This window comes from Polypterus senegalus, chromosome 1 (assembly GCF_016835505.1).
Source record: "Polypterus senegalus isolate Bchr_013 chromosome 1, ASM1683550v1, whole genome shotgun sequence".
Lineage (NCBI taxonomy): Eukaryota > Metazoa > Chordata > Cladistia > Polypteriformes > Polypteridae > Polypterus > Polypterus senegalus.
Window position 1 is genome coordinate 325,545,459 of NC_053154.1, and position 27,549 is coordinate 325,573,007.

The following is a 27,549-nucleotide window of genomic DNA, read 5'->3' on the forward strand; positions in this document are numbered from 1 at the left end:
AGTTGGCGTCACATCTCAAGTGTACGCCCTGTGCTTCTGTCATCCTACCACCCACTTGTGGACATTTGGTGGATTTTGGTGTTCCGGACCTCCCAGTTTAATCAACTGCCACTGCTCTGGTCTACCAGCGACGCTGCCATTTGCCTCAGTGTGGTAAGGACAGGAGAAAATGACGCAGATGTTAAAGCCGGGGGACCTGCTGCTACTTTATTCTCCATGTGTTCTCTTTACAAAAGTGTACAGCATGCAAAAACTCTGACGTAAATCAAAAAAAAGAAATGTGGCACCGCTGACAGTTTATTTGTAATGGCATACTAGACAAGGCGCCTGATTTACTAACCGCATAGCCTGTAATAAAAAAATAAAAATTAAGTTTCAGGATGTGAACAAAATGAACACAAATATGATCTGCTGTGTTAACTGGGTTGTAGCTAGGCGCATTGTGGCACTGAAGATGCCCACTGCTAGCAAAAGCACAGCAAGAATCGGTGTCCCTCAGCTCGAGTCCATGTGGGAACATTCAAAAGCATTTAAGAACTGAGGAAAAAAAATGTCAAATGGATAAAAGGAGGGAGGATTGAGCTGAGGAGGCTGAAGGCGATACACTCACAGCAGTGCCCAGATTTGCTTTTTTTTTTTTGGACCACCTTGCTAAGAAAATTTGAACTTCTGCTAAAAGAGAGTGGAGACCTGATATGGCAGCTGGCTTTCCATCCATTGAATTTTTGTTCAGCCCATCCACACTCCCCCAACATAGTACTACACCACATGCCAGCTTGCCTCCCATGGATCTGTGTCTGTGTGGTCCTGCCAGGGCAAACATTGCCATAGGCTGGCCAGGTACTCAGGTATTCAGCACCACGATCAGCTGGGGACCAATCAGCTCTCTTTTGTTTTCCATTTCCAGACAGTATGGATCAAACTCTAAGTGTCTATGTAGTCCTCTCAGGCGAGCGTTGCCACAGACACGTCAGATGCACAATCAGCTGGAGACCGATCAGCTGATGCAGGTACCTGATTTTCGTTTTCGATCTCCAGATCACTTGTATCAAAATCAGAGTGTCATAAGTCAGACTTCGATTCAGCAATAATATCCATCCATCCATCCATTTTCTAACCCGCTCAATCCGAATACAGGGTCACGGGGGGTCTGCTGGAGCCAATCCCAGCCAACACAGGGCACAAGGCAGGAACCAATCCTGGGCAGGGTGCCAACCCACTAGCAATAATATGCAATAAATAAATACATAATTGCACATCGAGTATGTTGCTTTGTGCATCTGCTCAACTCTCTCACCCAATGTTGATGCCATTCTGGACGTTGTTTACTCTATGCTACTCAGAAACACACAGGGATTCGATGCCACGTCAATGAGTCTAACTGTCCTCCTAGTAAAGAGCATCGACCATCTACCTATAAACGTAACGGTGAGTTTTATCGACATTTACAGCTTCACTTGGTCAAAATGACCAGATTGTGGTAGGCATCAGAGTATACCGCACTCTTTTTTTTTTTTTTAAAAAAGTTGCCCAGGAGTTTTTTTGTTATGACCAGAAAGCAGGGGTGTGGAAATCAAATTTATTTCTACTTGTCCATGGACAAGTAAACTTAGAAAATCCACTTCTCCGCCAGTTAAATTCATTTGCCCATAAACAAATAACAAAAGTGAAAAATAGTTTATGTTGATCTCTTATGGATACCAAAACTGCCTTCCATTTTAAAACTGAAAAAAGTTCTTTCAGGGAGTAGTATTTTGCCACCTTGCTCTAGAACATTATATAAAAGATTCCCTTATTCTAACTGGCTAATAAACAATGCCTTCATTATAGCTACACTAGTTCTTTTTTCATATATTACAGTTGCATAACAGAACACTGTCCTGATTCATTTGCTGCCATGTTCTTCAGCTTTTGTCTTACATCTTCTCCCCCAAGAATCTTTGCCAATCTCAAGCAGCATGATGCTGTTCATTTCTGCTTGAGCTGAACTGCATGGTTCCTGGACTGATGGTCCTGCAGAAGTTTCAGGTTTTTTATGAGTGATGTGCCTGTTGCCAGTTGACAGCCAGAACTCCACAGCTGGTCGTGGGTCAAACTCTTCTAAAGAAGCAGTAGTGAACAGCCTAGCATAACACTCAACCTCCGAGCGTTCAGCTTTAGAAACCGCTTTTTCAATTGAACCAACTTTTTTCTTCCTTTTAGACTCCTGTCTCTATCTGACGTACTAAACCCCCAGTTCCCATCCTTTCTTTCTGCACATAACCAATCACCACACGATAAAAGTATTTGTGAAATTAAAACTAGTTATAAGCTTAGACCTCTGAATGGATGGCATAATTAAACATGTATAAGGAAATTTTTTTTTAAAGTTCTGAAAACTCTGAGGTCTAGGTTTATAACTATTTTTAATTTCACATTTTTATCGTGTGGTGATTGGTTACATGGAGAAAGACAAAAGGATAGGAACTGGGGGGTTCAGGTCGCAAGATAGACACAGCAAACATGCAATAAAGAAAGCCTGCTCAGAAAAACATCCATTGAATTCTTCGTTCGTATCTCCGACCGCCAGATCACGAACCCAACATTTACACGATATTTCAGTTAAACCTGTGCGATACCCATTCAAATATCCAGTTTTTTGGAGCCTCGTCACACCTGCCATAAACTTCTCTACACTGAACGTAGACCTGAGGACCCCTTAATGCAAGGGAGCCAGCCACGCCACCGTGCCCCCGCCACTCATGTTTAATACCTGCTTTAATGCATTTCATTGTGAAAAAGATATCAAGTATTTATCTTAGTATTCTGAATGTTCATTGAGCAGGAATATCATGAAGTCAATGTGCGGCGATTGCTGCCGGCTCTTACTCACTGCAAGAGAAAGTCAGTTTAAGAAGCGCGCAGAGATTAACAACTGGGTCGGGGAACACAATATAAAGCATTTAATGTGCTACATTCATTTATGACGGGGTTTGAGAAAATCTAGTAAATGAAACATTCATTTTAAGATGAAATTTAGTTTGCGACATTCTACTGATGAAATAAACTACGAGAATAAAGTGGAAATGTCGACTTTAACCTCGACATTTACATTTTTTTTTTGTCTTCACTGTGTCCGTATTTTTTTCACTGTGGCATTAATATGCTCCCGTAGGTTTTTCAGGGCCTGTTGTGCCAGTTTTAATCTAGCAATGATCCATTTCTCATCCGCGATGCTACTTGTTTCAGTTTCAGCAGCACGTATACAGCGAGAACAACGTGCTTACCGCAGTGCATTATGGGTTACGCAGGTAATTCCTAATGACGTATTCGAAATTCCGCAAGATGGTACATTTCCAAAGAAGTAAATATTACCGATGTTGTCGGGGAAAAAAATAATCGCGTCTAAGTGAAGATTTTTATTGATATTTCATAACATTTGGAAACCGTTAGAATGTTTTCTTCTTTATTTTTAATAAACTGACAGCACGAAACCAACTTGTTTTATATGAAAAATTCTCTAATCAAAAACGATCTATAGACAGCTCATCAGAATTGATGTCACGCAATAAATTTAACTCTTCAATATCACACCCTACGAGAAATCGCAAATTTCAGGAAAGATTAACTGCCTAACAAGCTTTATGTGGAGCAAACAATTGCATTGTGAAACGACCGCATTTTATGTAGAAAAAATGAATTTTAATCAATATATAAAAGTTATTGATTATAATGAAAAATTATCAAATTACATCGTAACGTCGGCATGACAAAAATGACCGCATCTCCAAGCGTGTAAATAGTAGGGTAAAATACTTAAGACCACAAGAGTGACTCCCCTTTGAAAAATCAGCCGTCATTTTGTAGACAATATTGAATACCAATTTGAGACATGAAGAACATACCAAAGTGTTTCCGCATGAAGTACGTACCCAAATGTTTAAAATTTGAAAGTAGTGGTAAAAATGTGCCCTGCACTGCACATTTAATTCTTTTTTCTCCAGAAAAATTGCACTTGTCCGCGGACAACTGAAACCAGAAAAACACGCATGTCCGACGGTCAATTTACCCGTGTCGGACAAGTCGGGCGTTGGATTTCCACACCACTGCCAGAAAGTCAGGAACTCGGTTTTAAGTCTCATCTGAAGGATGGCTCAAATTTTTTACATCATAGTCTGTCCCTGTCAATGCTGGCCTTACCAACGCCTCTTCCAGCAGCATCCTAAGCTTTTCTTAGATGCTTTCCCATCCAAGTACTTGCCAAGCCCAAACATGCTTGACTTCAGGTGGGTTACCTGTTCTGAAGTGCTATGTGACCACTACCTGAGCACAGTCCTCTTGATTCATACTGAAGATTAAAAATTGACGAGCTGAAAACCTAACAAAAGAAACAAGTTTTAAAAAAAAAAAAAAAAAAGGGAGAAGCAAATGGTTAGACACAAAGATGTGGGGAGCTGGGCATAAAGTGAGCACAGCAGCAGTAGATAACCAAGTGAGCCCATGGTAGGCTGAACATTCCCCCCCAAAACCTTTTAACTAAATAAACTCACAATCTGCAACAAATGAACATGAAGAATGTTTTGTTTATTCTGATGTACAGATAACAGCCCATAATCAACAATCCATTATTCATAAGTAGTACTGCCCTTTTGCAGTCAGTACATGACCCCCCCCCCTACAAAGCCATGACCCTTTTCTTAAGTCAGTCCCCCTTCTGTGAACGCTTCTCTGTAGTGTGGCAAATTTAACAAGATTAGATAAGCAAAAAACACAGCTTAAGTTTTAGAAAAGCAACGACACAAGCATGCAGAGATTATGCAGTATGAATCATGCACAGAAAATACATGATGCGAGATGGGTGCTACTCAATCAGGTCTAGACATTTGAAAATTGCATAGCTTTTCTATATTTGAAATAAAAATTTCCCTAAGTGCACATTTGGATGGGACAGCTAAAGACTATCCCAGGTGAGAAGGTCACTTGGTGTAGCGACTGAGGGGCTGCCTAAGCTGCACGCATCTTGACAAAAGCACCCTGTCCTCAAGGCCCATGTAGTTTTAGTATGCTAAACTGATAGAATGGCACTGGTCCACACTCATGTTAAAATAATAGTTTAGAAATGATAGATGAAAGCTCAAATAACATTGAAATCCCTCAAAGAAGCAACAGTATACACAGTTAAGTCTGTTGAGGGTGAAGTCCAGGCTTTCCAGTTTACAGTCCTACACAAGAGAAACACTGGCAACTATATAAACCCACTGTGGAAGAAAAGGGCCCATAAAAAAAAATATATATATATAAAAAAGGTCTTCATTGTCCAACAATGGCCAGCAGGAGTTTCTTGTAGTCTCCACTAGTGTCCCCTTCGATCATCATGCGTAGGGTCTTGTTGTGCATTTGCATAAACATTTGCTTGATTTGCACCAGATCAATCTGGAAGATGAAGAAGATATTGTGTCACACCAACGGCAACTGGAGAGAATAGGGAGCAGCAGGTGGCCGGCAGGTCACTCAAAAATATGAGGACAATACAGACACTGGCTAGATAGTAGAGTTTCATGTCAGCAGTCAAACATCTAAATGATTGCAATTTAAGCTATCTGTTGTACTTGAACGTTTAACAAAAGCACACGCATGAACCAAAGACATAATCAGTAAAAACACGGGACCTGCAATCAGATTTCAAACACTGACCAGTAGTTGAAGTCCAATAATATGCTGTAATTGTTACAAATTTAGTCAAAGCCATAGTTTGCTACGGTCAGTCTGTGTATGTATGTATGTATGTATGTTCAGGCAGCGTTTCAAGGTGGTACTGTTCATAGTGGAATTGTATTCGCTTCACCAGAGGGGGAACCTGCTCTACCACAGCTCAGTAAAGACGTGGGGATTGGGGGTCGGCTCCCCCTCATTCACTGGTCAAGAGCCCTGTCTTTAACTTAAAACCTCAGTATTATGGGAATGCGCTTTCTGTTTATGCCATTCAGAGATTTTTTCAAGAAGTATCCATGTAATAATAATAGCAAAAAAATGCAAGTGTTTTGCACACATTGAGAATATAACCTGTTCACAGACATGTGAATTACTGGACATGAGTAACGTCAGTGAACACGCCCATCCATACCCCCCCAGCCATTTTTCAAATTGTTTGTCATTGTACATCATTGGCCAGTGTTGGGTTCTGTCGTATCATAAACTTGCACTTTTGGGGCCCTGGGGGAGTATTCCTTTAACACAAACACCATTGGGTTGATTTGTGTGACTATAAACTGGCCCAGTTAAGTTTGGCAAGTCACCTGTCACACAAAATTATTTTCTTCCAGCTCACCACAACCAAGTATTGGAAATGAGCAGGTTGGGAATTTGAATGCATATATCACATGATCAACGTGGGCGAATCAGATCAGCTTTCAACAAGACACTGTCTGTGTAACAATGGGCGTCCATTCCCTGCCAACCAAACTGACTTGTTCTCGAACGGCAGGTCACATTTCATTTTATTCTGACAAACAGCACCTTCAATGTGTTAACTCTGTGCCTTGTAAAACAGGTATCTGGAGCCATTCCACTGCCCGGGGCACATTTAACATTTTTGAACTATACCACAATATTTCAGTACTTTGTACTCTTCTCCCTTTTCTTGTTGCTGCCCCTTCCCTTTTACACAGTTGCATGTTACGTGATGCACCCATGAGTGATAAGGCCAGACCACAGCGTGCTCTTTCATGATCAAACACAAGATATGAAGTCTCCCTACTCTGGGTTTGTGACATAACAAAATAGCTGTGTCTTAAGTAAATGTGTCTTTTTCAGGTCAGGTGAGGGAGCATGCACGGTACAACGCATTGCCACACCCTGCACACAGCAAAAAAGCTCGCAATCTTGGTTGGCAATCCCCAGGCAGACATGTGGTTCAATGCCACCCTCCAAAAATGCCACAGCCAGGTAGTATTACACGGGCATCCCCTCAGCCTACTCCAGTAGCTCAGGTCCTCAACAATAAGGATCCTGCAAGCCAGACCATCCTCTGAATTGTGGCACATGGCCGCAGTGCCATAAGTGACTCTCTCACAATGCAGGTAATGTGCCTTATTTGGGATTCCGTGAACAACCGCTCCTTCGACACAAGGTCGAATCAGACGTACGCAAGGATTTTCCAGAGAGACACAGTACCAAAGGAGTCCAGGATGTGTCTTAGGACACTGGATAGCATCCAATCATATAGCAAGACAGGAAGCAGCAGGACTCTAAAGACACGGACCTTCATCCTTTTACATAGATATCGGGAGCGCCACACACCCCTTTCAGAGACCTCATGACCAGACCCTCCGTTCACTCAGTCCTATTGACTTCATAAGAGAGTCACCAAGACATGACCGATGACAGCATTATCAGCAAAGATCAGTGAATCTCTCTTCACCAACAGATGACCCACAGCCGTTGGACCCCACAGCCTTGCCCAACACTCGGTCCATGCAAGCACTAAACAGAGTAAGAGCAGAACACACCCCTGATGAACCCCAGAATCAACTGGGAAAAACAAACGAGGGTCTGCCACCACTCTGCACAGCACGAATAGTACCAGTGCCATGACATCCAGCAACTTCAGGAGAATCTGGCAAAGTCTCAGGATGTCCCACTGGACAGCTTGATTAACTGAGTCGAACGCTTTCTGAAGATTGACAAAAGCTGCTAAGAAATCCTTCCAATATTTGCATTTGTGTTTGATGAGAACCATCAGTGCCAGGATGTGGTCGATGGTAGACTTCTTAAGGCATAAAACCAGACTGCTCCAGTCCATGATCATGGAGACTATTGAGGATGAACCTAGCAAAGACCTTATCTGGCACCAAGAGCAGTGTTATCCTCCTGTAGTTGCCAGAATCCAGGTGATCACCCTTCCATTTCCAGATAGGGATAACTCCTCCTGTTTTCCAGTCAGTTGGGATGACACCAGTCTCCCAAATGGAAGCAAAGATTGCTTACAATGGCAGGAAGACAGCCTTACCAACGGCCTGGAGAAGTTCAGCCCAGATACCACAGATCCCTGCAGCCTTCCCTACCCTCATTTGGTTCACCAGCTGTGTAATTTCAATGTGAATGGGTGGTTCACAGCCAAGTGGAGGATCGACCTTAAGAAACGTGGACCCAGAGATGTCCAACATCCCAGTCAGAGGATTGGTTTTAAACAGCTGCTCAAAGTAGCCAGCTCAGCGGGGTCACAACTGCGGTGTCATCAGTAAGGGACCATTCAATCACCCACCCTGACTGCGACTCTCCAAGAAACAGATTCGAATGTGGGTAATGCTTTGATGCCTTTGTAAGCAGGACGTGGGTCACCAGATCATAGATGGTATGTCATTTGTTCACCGATTCTTCTAACTAATGCTAGCATCAAGCCACGCCCTGTGACTCATTTCGATAATATCCCTGCGACATGAAATGCCTTCTGGGAACACCGGCAACACCAAGGAAAACAATCTGGAAGCCAATCCAGTTTGTTTTCACATTTTATTGGGCATTTTGCGGCCTCGTTGTACGTGTACCATTAAGCCAGTTACTTCAAGCGGACTCCAATAATAGGACAGGGTTGACATGGTCAGGTGCAGCCTATAATTTACTAAGCTGCAGGGGGCTCACAATGTCTCACATTGTATTTCTTTGCTCTCAGTAATCGGAGGAATTGTTTGTAATAGTGCAACTTCCACCCTTCAGATATTTATGGACTTTAAAAAGCAGATCAGCCAATAGAATACCAGCTTTATAGGTGTGGTAAGTAAATACTCAAAGAAAGTTCAAGCCATGTTAAAATGTCTCCATGGAAATGATTTAACATTCATGTAATATTCTTGGCTCCTTAGTCACACTCTTGAAAATGTTATTTCTAAGATTATTTTCTATCAATATACATTTTCATTTATGTCAGTCGGCTCATTTCTTTCCATAATGGCACATAAATCCCATAGTAACACGGCCCAAGGGTACTCATCACTCAGGAGTGTGCATTATTCACTTAGTTAGCAAAAAGGAACGCACAAGACAAAGGAGGCACTAAAATGTGGCTTTAGACTCCAAATTTTAAATTCTTCAACATACCTCACTGCGACTGACAATGATTCTTGTCAGAGTTGAGTCGTCTGTGCCCATCCCATGCATGGCCTTGAACAGCCGATCAGCAAAAAAGGCTGGGCGATTGAGAGCACACTGAACTGAAACAATAAAGAAAACACATCACAGCTTTGTTCAGAACTTGCTCTCACATAGACAAGTCAACGTGGCACTTTAGAGAATTCCAAGAACTGCAAGCAACTCCACACTGTCACAATGTGGCCAGGTCAAAACACACACCAGGAAACCATTAAAACCATCTTGTGTACTTGTTTTGCTATTAGTCAAGCCAGTGGTTTTTAACCCGATGCAGTCATCGCACAGGTTTCTGAAGACTTCCTGGGTGAGTAATCTGGAAATACACAACTCTTCAAGTGGGGAAACCTCCATATTAAAATAAATAATATAAAATAAAAGCCCCAGCCAGCTCTGCTGCAGCCCCCTACAAGGGTCCAAGTGCAGCATTATTTTGGAGTGTCCTGCCCTAAAAGGCCCCAATCGCCACCAGTTTGTAATACACCCAATCTTAAATAAATAAGAGGTTGGCTTAATTTATTCTGAACACCAGGCTTAGTTTGCTTCTCCTTTATCACATGCCGCACCTCCATCATGTATTAAAAGTTTATTATTTCTTAGAGAAATGTGGACAAAATGAATTATTTTGCTAATGGACATGCTGGATGTTTTGCTAGCAGTGCCATAGCATCCACTTAAATAGATTCTAAAAAGTGGATTAATTTTACTGAGCAAGTATATAAATGTACAATGCAATATTTTACTCCCTTTGATGCGACAGATCCTTATTTACTACCAAGAAAGTGAACTTGGCAGGTACAGTTACTGCTGTCTGTGCTTGGAGTATAGGAAAGAAACTTCTAATTGAGCCATTTTATATAAGCAAAAAAAGACTAAAGGTGACTGCAAATTAAACCAGATGCATTTTACTCCCAGCGTCTTGTTTTAATTTAAACTGTGAAATGTGTGAATGATTTATTCCACTATAATAAATTATTCTTCAAATATTACCAAATACCAACAATACCAAATCAAACAACGAAAATAAAAACGGACACACACAACTGGCAATTTTAAAATTGCCTTGTGTTGGTGTTAATGTGAGAGGCCCTTGTAATGGACAGGCATCCACCACCCATGGTTTGATTCTTAACATTTCACCCAGTAATCTTAGAATGTCCCAGAATTAGAAAGCTGATAACTTGCAGTATTGGTCTATTAACCATGACCAGGAGAAACAAGCCTGACAAATTTCCATTTTCTCAGGTTTCAGAACAGTGTCTGTAAAGGAGCCTTTTGACTTTTGCAGGCAATCAAAATAAAATAATGTCTTAATCTTACCAATCGCCTTCAGTCCATCTTCCACATATCCACTGAACTCTCTATTGATGGAACTAATTAAGTCTCGATTAGCCAGCTAAAGTGAAAAATAAAAATAAAATTTCAAGAACAGAGACTTTTATAACATACTGCAAAATCACAAAAGCAGAACAATAAGTTGGCTGCAAGTACAGAACACAAACCCTAGAATACGCCTCCACAGTGGCCCGTAGCTGAGGAAAGCTGCGTGTAGCAAGGACCATGTTAAAGCACGACTCATCAGTGCCCAGTTTGCCTTCTCCTGCCTGATATAAGCGCTGGGCATCTTCCTGGGCCTTCTGCATGTCAACATTCTGATTTTCATCTCGATTCCCCTAAAACATCAAATAAAAAGGAACTTGATGCCGTGCTGGGAGTTAAAAATACACTTTAAAAAAAAAAAAATCACACTGTTAAAAACAAAGTCTTCCTGAGACATGCTCATATTTTAAAAATAAAAGGTTCTTAACCGTGAACCTGGAGACAGACCATGGCTGTCAGTTTCTTACAGATGCCATCATTTATTTAGATTGCTAGTTTTAGCTCTGTAATCACACAAAGGTGTACATATTTTTAGACAACCCTGCTTTTAATGTACTTGTTACTTTAACTTAACTTCCATATTAAGAGTGAATTCCTTACATTAAACAACTCTTCTTTAACAAGATGGTTTCTTCAAAAGGGTGACCACCACAATATAGTGGGACACGCCATAGCAGAATGATGGTATCCAAGTTAGATGCATTTATCTAAAAAAAAAGTATAAATTGGCTTCTGGCTATGAAGTGGTTGGTGTGGGGGGGGGATAGGAAACAGCAGCCACTACAATAAGGGCTAAGACGAGGGCACCATGTTTTTACATAGGAGTTCACGTAGCCTTGACACTCCCCATCACACTTGCTATCTTTCATGAGGTAAAAGAGCGAAAGATTGAACTCTGGTTGCTGGTTTTAAGAGCTACTTTGTTGCTGCATAATAAAGGAAGTGTTCCTAGCAGCCAAAAAAAAAAAAAATTAGAGGACTGCAATAGCAGTCTCTCTATCTCGGCCTTGTTGCATTCGCTCCTCTCTTTATACACTGGGTGACCACCGACACTAGATAGAAGAACCCTGGTTTGTCATAATGGGTTGAGACCCAGAGTCAAATTCTCCAAATTTATAGAAAATTGAAATTTTTTAATTCAAATCAATAAAAACAGAAAATCAATGGAAAAGGAGGTGTGGGTAAACCTAATGCTAATATTAAATTAACTAAACTGCAAGAGATGCAGCCTCACAGCCCCAAAATCTTTTCTTAAAGGACTACTCCACCCAAAAATGATTTTTTTTTTTTAAATAAGTTACTTACCCCATGTAGGCTGTAGTGACATCAAGAGAAAAAAATGTTAGCGTTAAGTTTTCAAGCAAATCAGAGCTACAAAATATGTGATAAAATAGAGATCTATGGCCACGAACACTGGACAACAGCAAACATCAAAATGTCAGTGAAAAAAAAATCTTAAAGTTACTCATATTGCAGAATCTACATGTCAACATATCCAATTGTATTCTCACAACATCCCAAACACATGCATTTTTACTAAAATATTGTGAAATGAACCGCTTCTGCAAACGTTCTTGTAGACTAAAATGAAACGTGGTCAGGCATGTACAGTACAGGCCAAAAGTTTGGACACACCTCCTCATTCAATGTCTTTTCTTTATTTTCATGACCATTTACAGCACTCCATCACCCTCCTTCTTGGTCAAATAGCCCTTACACAGCCTGGAGGTGTGTTTGGGGTCATTGTCCTGTTGAAAAATAAATGATCGTCCAACTAACCTGACTTCTGCACAACACAACTGCTGGTCCCAACCCCATTGATAAAGCAAGAAATTCCACTAAATAACCCTGATAAGGCACACCTGTGAAGTGAAAACCATTTCAGGTGACTACCTGTTGAAGCTCATCGAGAGAATGCCAAGAGTGTGCAATGCAGTAATCAGAGCAAAGAGTGGCTATTTTGAAGAAACTAGAATATAAAACATGTTTTCAGTTATTTCACCTGTTTTTTTTTTTTAAGTACATAACTCCACATGTGTTCATTCATAGTTTTGATGCCTTCAGTGAGAATCTACCAATGTAAATGGTCATGAAAATAAAGAAAACACATTGAATGAGGAGGTGTGTCCAAACTTGTGGCCTGTACTGTATGTCCAAGCACTTTAACATCCGCTTTCCTGCCTCATTCATTGGTCAGGCTTTGCATTTCATGCAATATCAACAAAAAGTGTGCACCGGTAGAAGACTAAAAGTTGAAGAAAAACAAAAAGAAAACATCATTGGGATGAGAATTATCCTTGGACTAGTGCCCATCTGAGATGCTTCAACAGGCAGAAAGAAGGTCATTTCATATGTGTAGTGTTAAGAGACCACCATGAAATAATCCCAAGGTACTCCAGCTGTGGCTCATCACTGTGAATATAAAAGTAATGATGGGAGGCAGGACTATAATTCAAATAAGCTCATTCACATTTGAATGTATTCCATTTTCCTTCACTAGCGTGTTAACCAAAAGGTGGATTATTTAACAATATTTTAGTCCAAATAATTCTTATTTCAGATTTTGTGAACATGTGAACTGGATGACTTGACAAGTGGATTATTCGGCACAAGGAATGTGAGATTGTTTTCACAGACTCATTGATGTTGTTTGCTGTTGTCCAGTATTGGTCACCGTAGATACCTTTTATATCCATTCTGCACAAAACATCACAACAAAACACATAGGGTTGTAACAACTAAAAAATATTTTTGGGTGAAGTAAACTCAGTGATGGTCATCAGGAGCCTTTCAAAGCTACAAATTCAAAGAGGTTGAATAAAAAGTATTAAAAAAAATCCTTTAATATCTGAAATCGCCCAAAAAATGTTTGTGATAGGTTTAGGACAGGTAAAGCAGTCTTTATAGCCTTAAAAAATATTTTTAAGATGAAAGAAAATGATAAACAGCCCTTCAAAGGAAGGGCTAAATATGAGATATGCATAAATCCTGTCACTACGCCACATGGCTGGTTTAGTAGTTGTAGTAGTATTTTTATTTCATTTCAAGATAAAAATTATGCAAATTTAGCATGTTTATTCAAGGTCAATTAGTAATGAATACAAACATGAATATGACACAGTAACATTGAACTCTTTAGCAGGGCCATGTTTACAAGCACAAAAGACTCTTAATTACCTGGCACATGGACACCAACAGTCTTTCAAAATGACCACTAGTGTCTTTACGAATATCCCTCTCCAGATCTCTGCCAAACTCCTGATTGTAGCAACGGACAATTTCACGGATCTGCTGGTTGTCTCTGGTGCAAAGAATTTCAATCAGAACTCTCTCCTGTGTTCCAGCTCCCTGTTGTTGAGGACATCAGGACAACAATGACAATATATCAGGAACAGGTAGCACAAAAGAATACCATTTCATATAGCAAGTTACACAAAGTACTAACTTTATTCAAACTTTGTCCTCCTGTAAATAAATTAAACTTAAGTGAGCAGTGTTTCAATGATTAACAAAAAAATGTTATATGCCTTACAAAATATTTTCTCTTTTACAAAAGCTCACCTTCATTGCATTCCTTAAACTCCAAGCGTCATAGTAGGTGGTTGGCATGAAGAGTGCTAGGATAACTTCTTCCATATTCCCACTGAGCTCCGACTTCAAATCTTTAATTAAGTCCTGTTAAACAAGCAGCATGCCACATCATCATCTGCTTTTGTTCTGTAAACATGTTTGCCTTTAGGCCATTACAGAAAAACTCTTAGTGGAACGGAACACAGGAAAACAGCTCTCCATTAATATAAAGATCTGTCACACGCCTAAAGCAGTGATGGATGCAGTTTCCTTGTTTCGTTTTATTAGCTTTCTCTCCCTAACTTGATTTCAGTGTGAAATATGATGAAACAGAAGTCTTTCTATAAGAAAGTCATAATATGCCCTGACCTAAATGTAACATACACCAACAGTCTAAATGTGACTATGTTGTTCTCTTTTCAGATTTCTAGGAATCCTTTTGAATCGCAGTCCTTTACTACAAATGTTTTCCAGTAATGCACCTCTCCTATATAAACTTATTAATAAAGCAATACTTAAAACTATCATTTCAACCAGGCATAAAATCAACTTTGTCCTGCTTACTTTTGTGCAAATACACAAAGTTTGATTTTCCACATATAAAGTAATCTAAAGTAAAAGAAATTGATAAGCTTTTACAGTTCAATGCAAGCTTATTACTCACTTTGCCATACATCGTCTTGAACATGGCTTTAATCTTCTGTCTTTGATCATTGGTGCGACGGGAAACCACATCAATAACAGCCTGTTCATCAGTTCCTTATAACGGGGAAAAAAGGGACCCGCAGTGAAAACAAATGTAACAATTAAAACCCAAATACACACTCCCACCCCCACAAAAAGAAAATAAAATGCATCTGCAATCTAAGACAGACCTGACCTTAGGCCAGAGGCAAAATAGCTATGGAAATTATCATCAGGGAAACAAAGACCCAGTATCATTCTGATACTCCACTCATTACACAGTTACTCAGTGATAGCATTCCAATTCAAGTCCATAATTATGGACATTGTTTAGTTAGTTGTCCCATTTTACAAAATTCTAAAGTTTGTACACTGTGTGCACAATTATTAGGCAAGTGAGTATTTTGACCATATCATCATTTTAATGCGTATATTCCAACTCCAAGCTGTATTAACTTGAATGCTTATTGGATTTAAGCACGTCAGGTGATGTGTATTTGTGTAATGAGGGAGGGTGTGGCCTAAGGAGATCAACACCCTATATCAAGGTGTACAGAATTATTAGGCAGCTAGTTTTCCTCAGGCAAAATGGGCCAAAAAAGAGATTTAACTGACTCTGAAAAGTCAAAAATTGTAAAAAGTCTTTCAGAGGGATGCAGCACTTTTGGAATTGCTAAGATATTGGTGTGTGATCACAGAACCATCAAACATTTTGTTGCAAATAGTCAACAGGGTCGCAAGAAACGTGTTGAGAACAAAAGACATAAATTAGCTGCCAAAGATTTGAGAAGAATCAAGCGTGAAGCTACCAGGAACCCATTATCCTCCAGTACTTTCATATTCCAGAGCTGCAACCTACCTGGAGTGCCCAGAAGTACAAGGTGTTCAGTGCTCAAAGACATGGCCAAGGTAAGGAGGGCTGAAACCCAACCACCACTGAACAAGAAACATAAGTTGAAACGTCAAAACTGGGCCAAGAAATATCTGAAGACAGATTTTTTTCAAAGGTTTTATGGACCGATGAGATGACAGTGACTCTTGATGGACCAGATGGATGGACCTGTGGATCAGTAATGGGCACAGAGCTCCACTCCAACGTGGAGGTGGGGTACTGGTATGAGCTGGTATTTTTAAAGATGAGCTAGTTGGACCTTTTGCATTGAAGATGAACTCAAAATCAACTCCCAAACCTACTGCCAGTTTTTCAAGACACTTTCTTCAAACAGTGATACAGGAAAAAGACCATGATTTTTATGCAGGCCAATGCTCCATCACTTGCATCGAAGTTGTCCACTGCGTGGCCAGCCAGTAAAGGCCTTAAAGATGAAGGAATAATGACATGGCCCCCCTTCCTCATCTGACCTAAACCCTATCGAGAACTTGTGGGCACTTCTTAAACGCTAGATTTACGGGGGAGAAAAACAATACACCTCTCTGAAGAGTGTCTGGGAGGCTGTAGTCACTGCTCCACAAAAAGCTGATCGTCAACAGATCAAGAAACTGACAGACTCCATGAATGGAAAGGCTTATGACTGTTATTGGAAAGAAGGGTGGCTATATTGGTCATTGATTGATTGATTTATTTTTTTTGAAATGTCAGAGATGTTTATTTGTAAATTTTGAGGTGTTTGTTTATTATTCTCACTATAACAGATGAAAATAAACAAGTGAGATGGGAAAATTTTCATTTTTCCTTTAGTTGCATAATAAATCTGCACACTAATAGTTGCCTAATAATTGTGCGCACATATGTATTCCCCTGATGATGTTCACACTCACATTTCCGTTGTGAAACATTCAGGTTTCAGGTTTATTAACATTTTGGATTGACTGATAGCACTGTGTTTGTTCCATATTAAAATTAATCCTCAAAAATACAACTTGCCTAATAATTCTGCACTCCCTGTATTTTTGCCAAAATTTTTAGTATTCAAATTTTCTTCATTCTTTTCCTTTTACTTTACCCTCTATACAGTTTGTTGCCTTAATTGTATCCAAGTCCTAACAAAACTGAATCCCAAAAGGAAGCAGTTACTTCTGTGCCATATTCACTGGTCTGGTCATTTGTAAGAAATGTTCTTAACCTCCTCGACGTAAACCATCACAGACTTCAAATTCTATGTAAGAACACAGTTAACTCCCAATGTCTCTCAGGATATACAGTAGCTGTTTCCTCTTCAGTGCATCTGTCGTCACTTTCATTTGCACCAAAACAGGAGAATCGGATTCATAATTGCTTAGGCTTCCTAACTGGACAGACCGATATCTGAAGCTTAACTGACCTGGCGTTAGACTGGGATGATTAGGTGTTCCTTTCATTTTTTTAGTAGTATATATTGCAATGGGTGACAAGATGTTTGAAAATTGAACGAAAATTATCATGGTACCTTCATTAGTATAATCTTACCCAATTTCTGCATACACCTTGTGTTTTGTTAAAATATGAATTTTCCTAAATAGCTTAAGATTGATTTTATATTGTGAATAAATGAAAGAACTTACCAAAACCCTTCATGGCTTTCCTCAGAATTTCAGCATCACTCTGCGCATTAAATTGAGGATAAGGTTTAATTGTCCCTTCATTAGCTTGAAATCCCATTCCTGGATGAGGCTAAAAAGAAACAGAATTACAAAAAGGGGGAAAAAAAATAAAAAACCAACAAGTAGTCAAATGGCATAAACTTCAAACTCCAATAATTTTCACTACAAGAATTTAACTTGCCATACTGTAAAACAAATGACAGTTTATTTTTTTTATATATTTAAACTGTGAACTTTAAATGAATACTAGAGATGCACTGATTGAAGTTAACAGAATTGTTGCTCGTATGGGGATAACCAACAGTCTTGTGCCAAGAGATTAAAAAAAACACAGCAACATCGTATCTTGAAACGGGTCTCATTTTAATGCAACATAATATACTGATTACATATCATAGAATGAAGCTGAAGTGATTTCAGTATATGTTGAGTTTGAAAGAACCTAAGAATATGATCACAACGGAAAAAAATTATATCAAAAACGCATTACATACAACAGAGGGGACACTTTATGCATGTGGAACCCAAAAACTGCCAATCTGCAAGCTAAATAGTTCTGACATGTTACAACGCTGAAGGGAAGGGAGGATGGAAAGTTAGAGGAAAACTTGAGGTGGTCCACAACCCCAAGGAACCAGAAGATGTGGAGCAACAGGTATAGGCTTCAATCATATATAACTTTATCAACTCCTAACATGTCTGAAAAATTTAGGGTGCTTTCACACCTACAGCATTTGGTGCGCACTAAACATGTTTGATCCCTTGGTTCGGTTCATTTGCGTTGATGTGAATGCAATCTCGGTACTTTGGTGCGCACCAAATCAATCGATCCGAGACCTGCCTGAAGGGGCAGGGTACGGGCCATCTGGTGTGAAAGCAACCAAACCAAATCTGACGAAATGGTATAGTTTAATGCACTTTGGGTATAAGAGATATGGGGTTGTGGGTAAAATTCCTTTCACTTCCTGTTGACTCCATTAAATTTTTCAAGCTATCGACTCGCGATGAAATCAAACCGCGGAGAAACGTGGAGTGCCGAAGAAATTAAGTGCCTCAGATATATGGTTGGATGAGCATATCCAAAAGCAACTGTCCACGACACATAAAAACAGCTGCATTTACGCGCTGTTCAGTAAGCAGCTAAGGGAGAAAGGCTATCCTTGGACAGTTGAACAATGCCGTATTAAGACAAAAAAAAAAACTTTGGGCGAAGTATATAGAAGTGCATGATGCACTTAGCAAGACGGAAAGTTCTGGAAAAGAGAAAGACAAGTTTCCCTGGTGCCGATGGGCTTCGTGGTCTATTTTGGTTCGTTTAGAACTCGGCATATGTGAAAGCAAACCGTACCCACGTCCGTTTACTACATTGTAACATTTTTCTGACTGGTGCGGACTAAAGCAATCGAACTATAGGTGTGAAAGCACCCTTAGACTCTGTTTTTGGATGGGACATGTCTGCATTCTGAATTATTCATAATAATCCTGATCAGTGCATTTCTGCAAAGCAAATAAAAAAAACAATTATCTGATCATAATAAAAAAAGAAAAAAATTCTTAAAATATTTTAAGATTTTAAACAGGCCATTCTTACCATGCTATGCCGATACTTTAAATGCACAGCCTGTGATCCAAAAACTTAAGGGCAAAAGCATTTTTGGAATGTCAAGATAAGCAGGTTAGTAAAACTGAAAATAAAAAGCCAGCAACATATGTTTTTCACCAAGCACTACATAACAAAAGTCACCAAACATCTCATCACTGAAGCAGCCATGGTCTTTGCTCATTTTTTAGACCCTTCCTTCATAACTAATAAATTGTGATGAGCAAGTCTCATGTCTTCTTTTCAGCCAGCATCTGCATTTTTTGTAGGTTTTTTTTTTTTTTTAAATATTAAAAGTATTTTAAAAATGCACACACAGTCACACTAGTAAAATCTGTAAAACTTAACAACAATTCTAATTGTAATACTAATTTTTGTATTGCTGCCCATATGTTTGTCACCCCCACCCCTTTTCAAAGAGCCATGGCCATGAGAACACACATATGGTGCCTCAAGAATTCACACCCAAATGCCAAGTGAATACATTTAAAATAAAGCACCACATGATTAGGTGAAGATGCTACATGCATTGTATATATGTATTCAGTTCAGGTCTTTTCCATTAAAAATGCACACTCAAAGCCATGCAGTCACCTGCTCATCCTTCCACTGAGCCAGATCATAATCGCCAAACTGCATTCCTCCAAAATGTGTCTTTGGATGTTTAAAACAAAAAAAAAAAAAGAAGAAGAAGAAGAAGAAGATGATCTGAAGGACACAGATGCTCCTGAGACATGTCTTTTGTGATTAAAGGGATTAAAAAAATATATATATACAGTGGCCTATGTCTTGCATAATATTGCCGATAGTACAAAAATGGCACAGACAGTCCTTACTGCAAAATATCAGCACGATCAAGGTCCACTTAATCCAGGTCAAGACTATGGAGTAGAGCTTGTCCTGGCAGTATCATGCACTTGACAGGAGCCAACCTGCTGAAGGAGTCACCTGTGCAGGTAACCACACTTACTCACAGCTGGCCATGTCCGCAAATAAAATGAGACGTTGGTTCCTACCCGATCCTGCTTCGATAGGTTTCAGCACCACCACGAACCTGAATTCAGTGAATCAAGTCAGAAAAATGATGGATGTATATACGGTATTAAGAGTCCAACAGTTACTATAATCTGAATAGAAGAAACACTAATTATCGGGTTATATCATGAAAAAGCAGCATATCTACTTGCATTTTATTTTCTGTAACATATTCCACACATAAAAGTTCACGTTTTTTGTAATACCCGTGTATAAAGCGTATTTTTGGATTGCAGGGTTTTTGGTTTTTTTTTTTTTAAACAAATAAAAAATTTTATTTGTTGGGAAGCAATTGCAGCAATGTATCTTGAATTAAAAAGTATCCACTCCTGAAAAAAGTGCTTTTAAAGTTTAAAAGAAAACATCAGGAAAAACCTTCACTTCTTTCAAAGATGAGCTGTGTTACATCAATGTGGCAGCTGTTAGTCTTCCATTATTAATAATGGACACCCTTGAGAAAGATGAACAACAAAAAGAACGGCAACTTACACTCAGTGCTCAACCAAAATTATTTAAAATTTATAGTATATTTATATATATATATCTAAATTCAGTCCTATCGAACATTTTTTTAACTTTTTTCACTGAAGAATAAAAACATTGCAAGAGAAAATATCATTTGACTGTGCACAACATAATACATACAGGAAATATAGGGAAATACTTAAATCAATGAAATTTGCTACACTTCATCGCTGTATCATTACAAGAGTGTAGTCCTTGAAGCATAATGCCACTCTCTCAACTGGAGATGCCAGTCTTTTCTGTGATCAATGGTGAGGGTCACTTAGATCTGATTTGTTATATGGAAGGTAAGCGAACTGTTATAAACTCAATGGAGGGCATCAAAATGAACGACACTATGGCTTTGATCAACAAGCTGGTGTCTGCTAAATTGCACTGCACAAATGAAGAAGTCAGAGAGATGTTCCTTTCAAAGCAGACTCCCCTTTACACCATTGACTCCTGCAATTCCTTTATATGCTTTACTTTATAAAATTTCAGTTGTGTCCCAAAGGATCATGTTTTAAATAAGTATGTCTGTAATGTGCATCTTTTATGAGATTGCAAACTTAAAAGTGATAAGAGGTGGCAATCATTACATAAGGGGCATCTGGTAGAATGTCACTACTAACTCTACGTTATGAGCACTAGTCATGACGGTTTACTGGCTGTTCATTAAAATTCACCTTATATAAATAAGTCCCTTAAATCTCCAAGTACATAATAATTCAACATAAATAGGTAAGGGAAAATCATTCACATATGCAAAGAACATACATATTGTACAATGATCAGTAAAATGACATATTATGGAAGTTGTATTGGGTTTCTGAAACTGCAACAAAGAAATGCTATTGTTGACTGTGATAATGTCCTAGTATATTGCCGTTTCCATGAATTCCTGGGCAGTGCCTCAACTCTAAACCAACCAACCCCAACCTCCCCGGGGAAAATAATGGCTGAAGTTTAAGAGCATGTGCTATATTCTTAAATCACACGTTTTGTTCCTTATTATACAACAAGGATTGAACGAGACAAGATACATGATAATTTCTGCCCATTTAAAACCCCTCATAACTGCAAGGTACCACCGAAAAAGAACTTTTAACAGGACATAATGCTTCATGTCCCAAAGCTAGAAAAGTCCTGGAATGAATTCACAAACTGAACCAAGAACTTAGACTAATGTAGTGACAAAGTAGGATATCAGTAAACAACCACTGACTACTGGACACAGTATAAAAGGTCTCGTGTCAATTTCCTATGTATCCCATAAAAGATGCCACTCTGTGTAAATTTCCCCAGGAAGTCTTGTATTGCAAGGATTATGTATTAATATTATTAAGCTACATCTCATATTACAAACAGTGAAAGGGACTAAGATACCAATAAAAGTGAAATTTAACAATCCTCATTACCTTTTCAGTATCATGGCAAAAACAGAAATCCCATTTAACGGCTTTTTATTAAAAGTGTCGCCATTATTGAAAGATTTATATTTAGATCATTATCTGGTTTTAAAAAAACTAGCTAAAAAAGTAATATTTAATGGATGAGTGAACTTGATTCATATTACAAATATCACAAACTTCAGGGGCTTTAATGGTATACAGTGATCCCTCACTATATCGCGCTTCGACTTTCGTGGCTTCACTCCATCGTGGATTTTAAATGAAAGCATATCTAAATATATATCACGGATTTTTCGCTGGTTCGCAGATTTCTACAGACAATGGGTCTTTTAATTTATGGTACATGCTTCCTCAGTTTGTTTGCCCAGTTGATTTCATACAAGGGACGCTATTGGCGGATGGCTGCGAAGCTACCCAATCAGAGCACGTATTACGTATTAAATAAAACTCCTCAATGATATACGATATGCTTCCCATGCGGTTCTTCGCACACTTAAAAGCTCTAGCAGCACGTATTGATTTTTGATTGTTTGCTTTTCTCCGTCTCTCTCACTCTCTCTGACATTCTCTGCGCCTGACGGAGGGGGTGTGAGCAGAGGGGCTGTTTGCACAGAGGCTGTTTGCCTAGAGGATACGAATGTTCCTCTCAAAAATGCTGAAACACTACCTTCACATTGCTCCCTTTTTCTTGCAGCCGCTTTATCGCGGTGCTTCATATTTAAAAGCCCAATAGCTCGTATTGATTTTTGATTGTTTGCTTTTCTCTCTCCGACATTCTCTGCTCCGGACGCGCACTCCTTTGAAGAGGAAGATATGTTTGCATTCTTTTAATTGTGAGAAAGAACTGTCATCTCTGTCTTGTCATGGAGCACAGTTTAAACTTTTGACTAAAGGGTGTTCTTTCATGTCTAGAGGGCTCTAATAATGTTAAAAAATGTATTTAGAAGGTAAACAGGTTTTCTATGCTCTAACAGCGAAAATATTAGATTTACTAGCCATGTGCGCCCAACTATGTTGCGCGTGTTAAAGTTGTCTGTGAAGGGCTCCCTGTTTAAACACGGCTGCTAGTCGTGAACTGGGCCCTTCGTCGCACAGCATTATGATTTTTTATAAGGGAAACAAAATTACAAAAGAAAACTCTTGGATATTGATTCGATAGGAACGGCCGAATCAGAATCATTGTACGAATAGTAATTATGTGGTGGTGTAGGAGCATTTCTGCTTCTGTCCGTTCACAGTCCGTCTCGTTTTCACGACGCTGTCGTTTCCTCTCACGATCTCTTCTCAACTTTTCTCCAATCTCGCAGGTTGCTTTGTGGCAATCCAAAGAGTAAGGGAATATACACGGAGCAATTGTTATAAAAGGGGGACACATAGGCATCCAGGCTCTTTAAAGCATAAATAGGGATCACTTCACTGACATGTGAGCAAGCCACAGTACAACTGTGAGACGCGCAGCACTCGCAGGCTACAACATAATTTCCGGAATGTGCTGTTCCGTTGTCATTCATTTTACCCACTGTCTGTCTTTCATTCATATGTTACGTAGGCACGTACCTTTTATCTTCAGCAATCTCATTCTCTAACCAGGCCTCAGGAGCTAACCAGCGTAACACTGTCCACCACCCCTTTCGTTATTCCGGCACATTGTTGACATCCGTAAGTAACAACAACGTACTAAACTGGAAGGTGGTCTACGCATGCGTGGAATTCACGGACAAACAAAGATCAAGATCTAAATGAAGATCTCTTTAGTTAATTTAAAGCACAACAATTTGTTTAGTTTGAATGTCTGCGTTTTGAGGTGTGACTGGAGTACTACAGTCTTCAGTAGAAGCAGCCTGGAGGAGATCCTTAATGCTATGCCTATGTTTTAGCTGTCTCTCTACTGACATCTAGTGCTGCTTCTTCTAATTCATTCGCGGACAAACAAAGATCAAGATCCAAATAAAGATTATATACAGTATAGAGATAAATAAAGAATCCTACTTCGTGGAAATTCATTTATCACGGTAGAGTCTGGAATGGATTAACAGTGATAAATGAGGGTTTACTGTATAACTGTGCGGAGAATATTTATAAACCGTGTGGGAGAGTTTATAAGGGCTTAAAATATATAAAAATTACCATACAAACATATGGTTTCTACTTTGCGGATTTTCACCTATTGCGGGGGTTGCGTTCCAGAATCCCCGCGATCGAGGAGAGATTACTGTATAGGTCTCTCTTTTTTAAAATTAGTCCAACCTTCAAGGCTTTTTACATTTTTTATTAAGTAGAATTCCCACATTTGTATGCTGCAATTCTATTTTCTTGAATGCAAAGCATTTCCTGAAATTACTTCTGCAGTTTTTCTTTTCAGCATGTGTTGATGCAGTGCTGCATCATCAACACTGTAAGCCATTTTCATATGTAGATTTTACTTAAATTTTTATGATGCATTATTGTGCCTTCCAAAATAATTTGTGCGGCACAGACTTTTACTTGGTACTACAGATACTATAAAAAAAGGCTAGCACTGTTACTTATGCAGAATTTTGGCATCAACTTGGTACTGATGTTATCAGTTCTTATTATATTCCTACAATAGATCATCCCAGAAGAGCCTGAAGTCACACTCAAATGACAGACTCAGTCTATGAACAATGAAACAAGGTAATTAACCATTTTCAGTGTAAATAGTGTAGCAACCACACAGAGCTTTTGTCCTTGCTAGGTGATATGGCTGGTATCATAGAATATCACTAAAATCTGACATTAACATACATAAAAACATTAAGGTACATTATTGAGATAAAATTTTGAATACCTGGAAATTTTTCATGACCGGTATAAGAAGAGCAAAATTTATCAGCAGCATCATATGGTCAACTAGCATTTAAAGGCGATTCCCCAGCGAGGTATTTTACATCCCAAAACACAAAGCATATTGTACATACATCTTTGAATGTAAATGAGCTACTGGCCATCTCTTTTTCTGTTACTATCAAAAAAAAAAAATCATCCTGACGAATGCAGATCAGGTTATCAATCATCAGTCTAACTTCATAACATGCAAAACCTAAACAACAAATATGATTGGCATCATAAAACTTTTAATACTCCAGATTATGGGTGGGGTGGCTACAGCTTTAATTATTTACCGTAAACCTGCTCTATCATTTTAGGCCGCTTAGTATTTCATCTCCTCAGCAAACAATGCATTCCAATCTTGAATAAGCTTACCTGTGAGGGCATTGGGTGTTGGCCAGGAACTGGTCCCCCGGGAACTGCCCCCCCTGGATAGCCACCTGAAGTGAAAATTCTGTCAGTATTCAATAAAAACATTGAAAATATCAAAAGCCATCTAAAAGATATCCACTTTATTTTTGTTATGTTTATTATTATAATTATGTTAACAAGAAACAATGTCTTCCGAATCAAAATTAAATGGTAACTGGATCTATGCCACTGGTAACATAAATCCCAAGGACTAAAAACAGTTGGTTGCATTAGTGATACTAAATTAAAATTCACTTTGGGCAACATGACTTACAGATCTGTCATTCTAACATATATGGCCAAGTGCTAACTTATGTGCCACACCCTGCAGGCTATTTTTAACTTTCACCCAGTGAATAATGAGAGTCGGCTTTGGCATAGGGTGGCAGACATGACTGCATACTGCAAAGCATACATGACATTGTAAAAGTGACTTACCAGGCTGTGGCATTTGTCCTCCGCCTCCTCCATAGCTTTGTCCTGGGGCCTGTGGATAGCCTCCAAAACCTGGTGCTCCAGGTGCAGCTGGATATCCTTGACCAGGTGATGCTTAAAAAATAAATTCAAAAAGTAATTTTTTTTTTTTTAATAGAGTTATCTTAAAACACAGCAGCTGAAATTATGCATTTAATAAACAATTTCATGATATTTTTCATTGAGCACATTAGTACAAAGCACAAGCACACAAAAATATAAGATGCAATAAAAGAGGGAAACCATAAACACAGGACAGTTTAAAAAAAAAAAAAAAAGTCTAACTTTCACAGATCTCTTTCTGGTTACTGGTGACACTTCCAGAGAAAGTAAAAAGCTGTGTGCGCACACAATTAAAAGCAAGATATAATGGGTTAAAAATGGTGGCACAGTATACATGAACCGGACTCAAATATGAAATGACACCAACACTCTAGTGGCAGTAATCCAAGTGGCAGTATTATGGGTTTCTAGCATAAAACTTCAAAGACGTTGATGATAAAGCTGACAGAACATGCAAACTTTTGCAAATGGTTACTGCCAAACACTTTGCAGGAGAAACACTAACAGGAGTAAACACTTCAACATCATCATCGCAGTAGCACTACAAATCCAATTACTTCCGTGTAATTATTTTATACCATTTTTATTTATATGGTTGTTGGAAACAAACTTCACCCCCAACCAATTTCATAACAAGACGCACATTCACTTCATGCCTTTTTTGCACTCCATAAGTTTAACTATGCTTAACACTAGAATTACCGGAGCCTACAAAAAAACGCGTAGATCCGTCCCACCTTAAATCGCTTCTTAAATCCCTTCACACCTCTCCACCAGGGTCTTTTGTCTCATCTAAATGTGCTGATAAATACAAGCAGCATGTAGCCGGCTGTTCCATCCCCCCACAGCTGCAGAACATGCACGAACTTCTCTCAGCTCATGCCTTGATTGAGTATCTGGGAGTGAAGTGAAATTTTAGAGTGGAAATAATAGATCGTTATTTGGAACACACGCATTTCATGTCTGTTCTGTTTCTACAGTAATCTGTGTAAACACATTGTTAAAACAGAAACATTTTTTTATATTCTAGTAGTAGATGACAAAATGTAGGCATAAACTATATAATGTATGAAGCCTGAACACGGCCGAGATAATAAAAATGACTAATAAAAAATAAAAATAAAAAGCTAACCTTTACAAGTATCAAATTACACCGGCTGTTACAGACTGAAATCAAATGTATGTTTTTATTCAAAAATAGTTAGACTAAGAGCAGTTTACTTCTCAAAACAGAGTGGTGCAGGATCGAACTAGCGACAATTGATTCCCAGTCAGCAGCGGATTCTGTTGCGCCACGAAGGCGGTCACAACAAACAGCTGTCAATGTCGCATGTTAAGGCGGCTTTTTTTCTACAGTTATATTTTGAATAAAAGCGCAATTGTTGTGTTATATTTGTACCTTTTGTGAAAGTGATCCTTTGATATTTGGACTTGAGGATTCATACATTATATAGTTTATGCCTACATTTTGTCATCTACTACTAGAATATAAAAAACGTTTCTGTTTTAACAATGTGTTTACACAGATTACTGTAGAAACAGAACAGACATAAAATGCGTGTCTTACAAATAATCTATTATTTCCACTCTAAAACTCCACTTCACTCCCAGATAATCAATCAAGGCATGAGCTGAGAGAAGTTCGTGCACGTTCTAAATTGGTGGGGGGATGGAATAGCCGGCTGCTCCTTGCTTCTCTTTATCAGCATTTAGAGGACAAAGGACGCTGGCAGAGAGGTGTGAAGGGATTTAAGAAGCGATTTAAGGTGGGACGGATCTACGAGTTTTTTCGTAGGCTCTGGTAATTCTAGTGTTAATGATGACTTGCTTATACTGTCTCCATGTATACCGGAAATAAGCATCCATGTGTTTTATTTTGAACAGTCTGGGTAAGCGTCATAC

General features: G+C 39.0%; 1 protein-coding gene across 2 annotated transcripts in view; it reads right to left on the bottom strand.

The window, feature by feature from the left end:
• Positions 1 to 4,542: 4,542 nt before the first annotated feature.
• LOC120516021 (annexin A7-like) overlaps positions 4,543 to 27,549 on the bottom strand; it is a 53,377-nt gene continuing 30,370 nt past the window's right edge. Inside the window, exons 4-14 of one of the 2 annotated variants that reach the window (XM_039737443.1) lie at positions 25,549 to 25,659; positions 25,075 to 25,139; positions 19,493 to 19,552; positions 17,260 to 17,368; positions 14,738 to 14,832; positions 14,065 to 14,178; positions 13,681 to 13,851; positions 10,626 to 10,796; positions 10,444 to 10,519; positions 9,076 to 9,188; positions 4,543 to 5,412 (exon numbers count right to left, since the gene is read on the bottom strand). In XM_039737443.1, coding sequence (XP_039593377.1) covers positions 5,290 to 5,412; positions 9,076 to 9,188; positions 10,444 to 10,519; positions 10,626 to 10,796; positions 13,681 to 13,851; positions 14,065 to 14,178; positions 14,738 to 14,832; positions 17,260 to 17,368; positions 19,493 to 19,552; positions 25,075 to 25,139; positions 25,549 to 25,659 — 1,208 coding nt within the window. In that variant the 3' untranslated portion in view covers positions 4,543 to 5,289. The remainder of the gene's footprint in view (positions 5,413 to 9,075; positions 9,189 to 10,443; positions 10,520 to 10,625; positions 10,797 to 13,680; positions 13,852 to 14,064; positions 14,179 to 14,737; positions 14,833 to 17,259; positions 17,369 to 19,492; positions 19,553 to 25,074; positions 25,140 to 25,548; positions 25,660 to 27,549) is intronic. The other variant, XM_039737451.1, reaches the window with a different exon arrangement.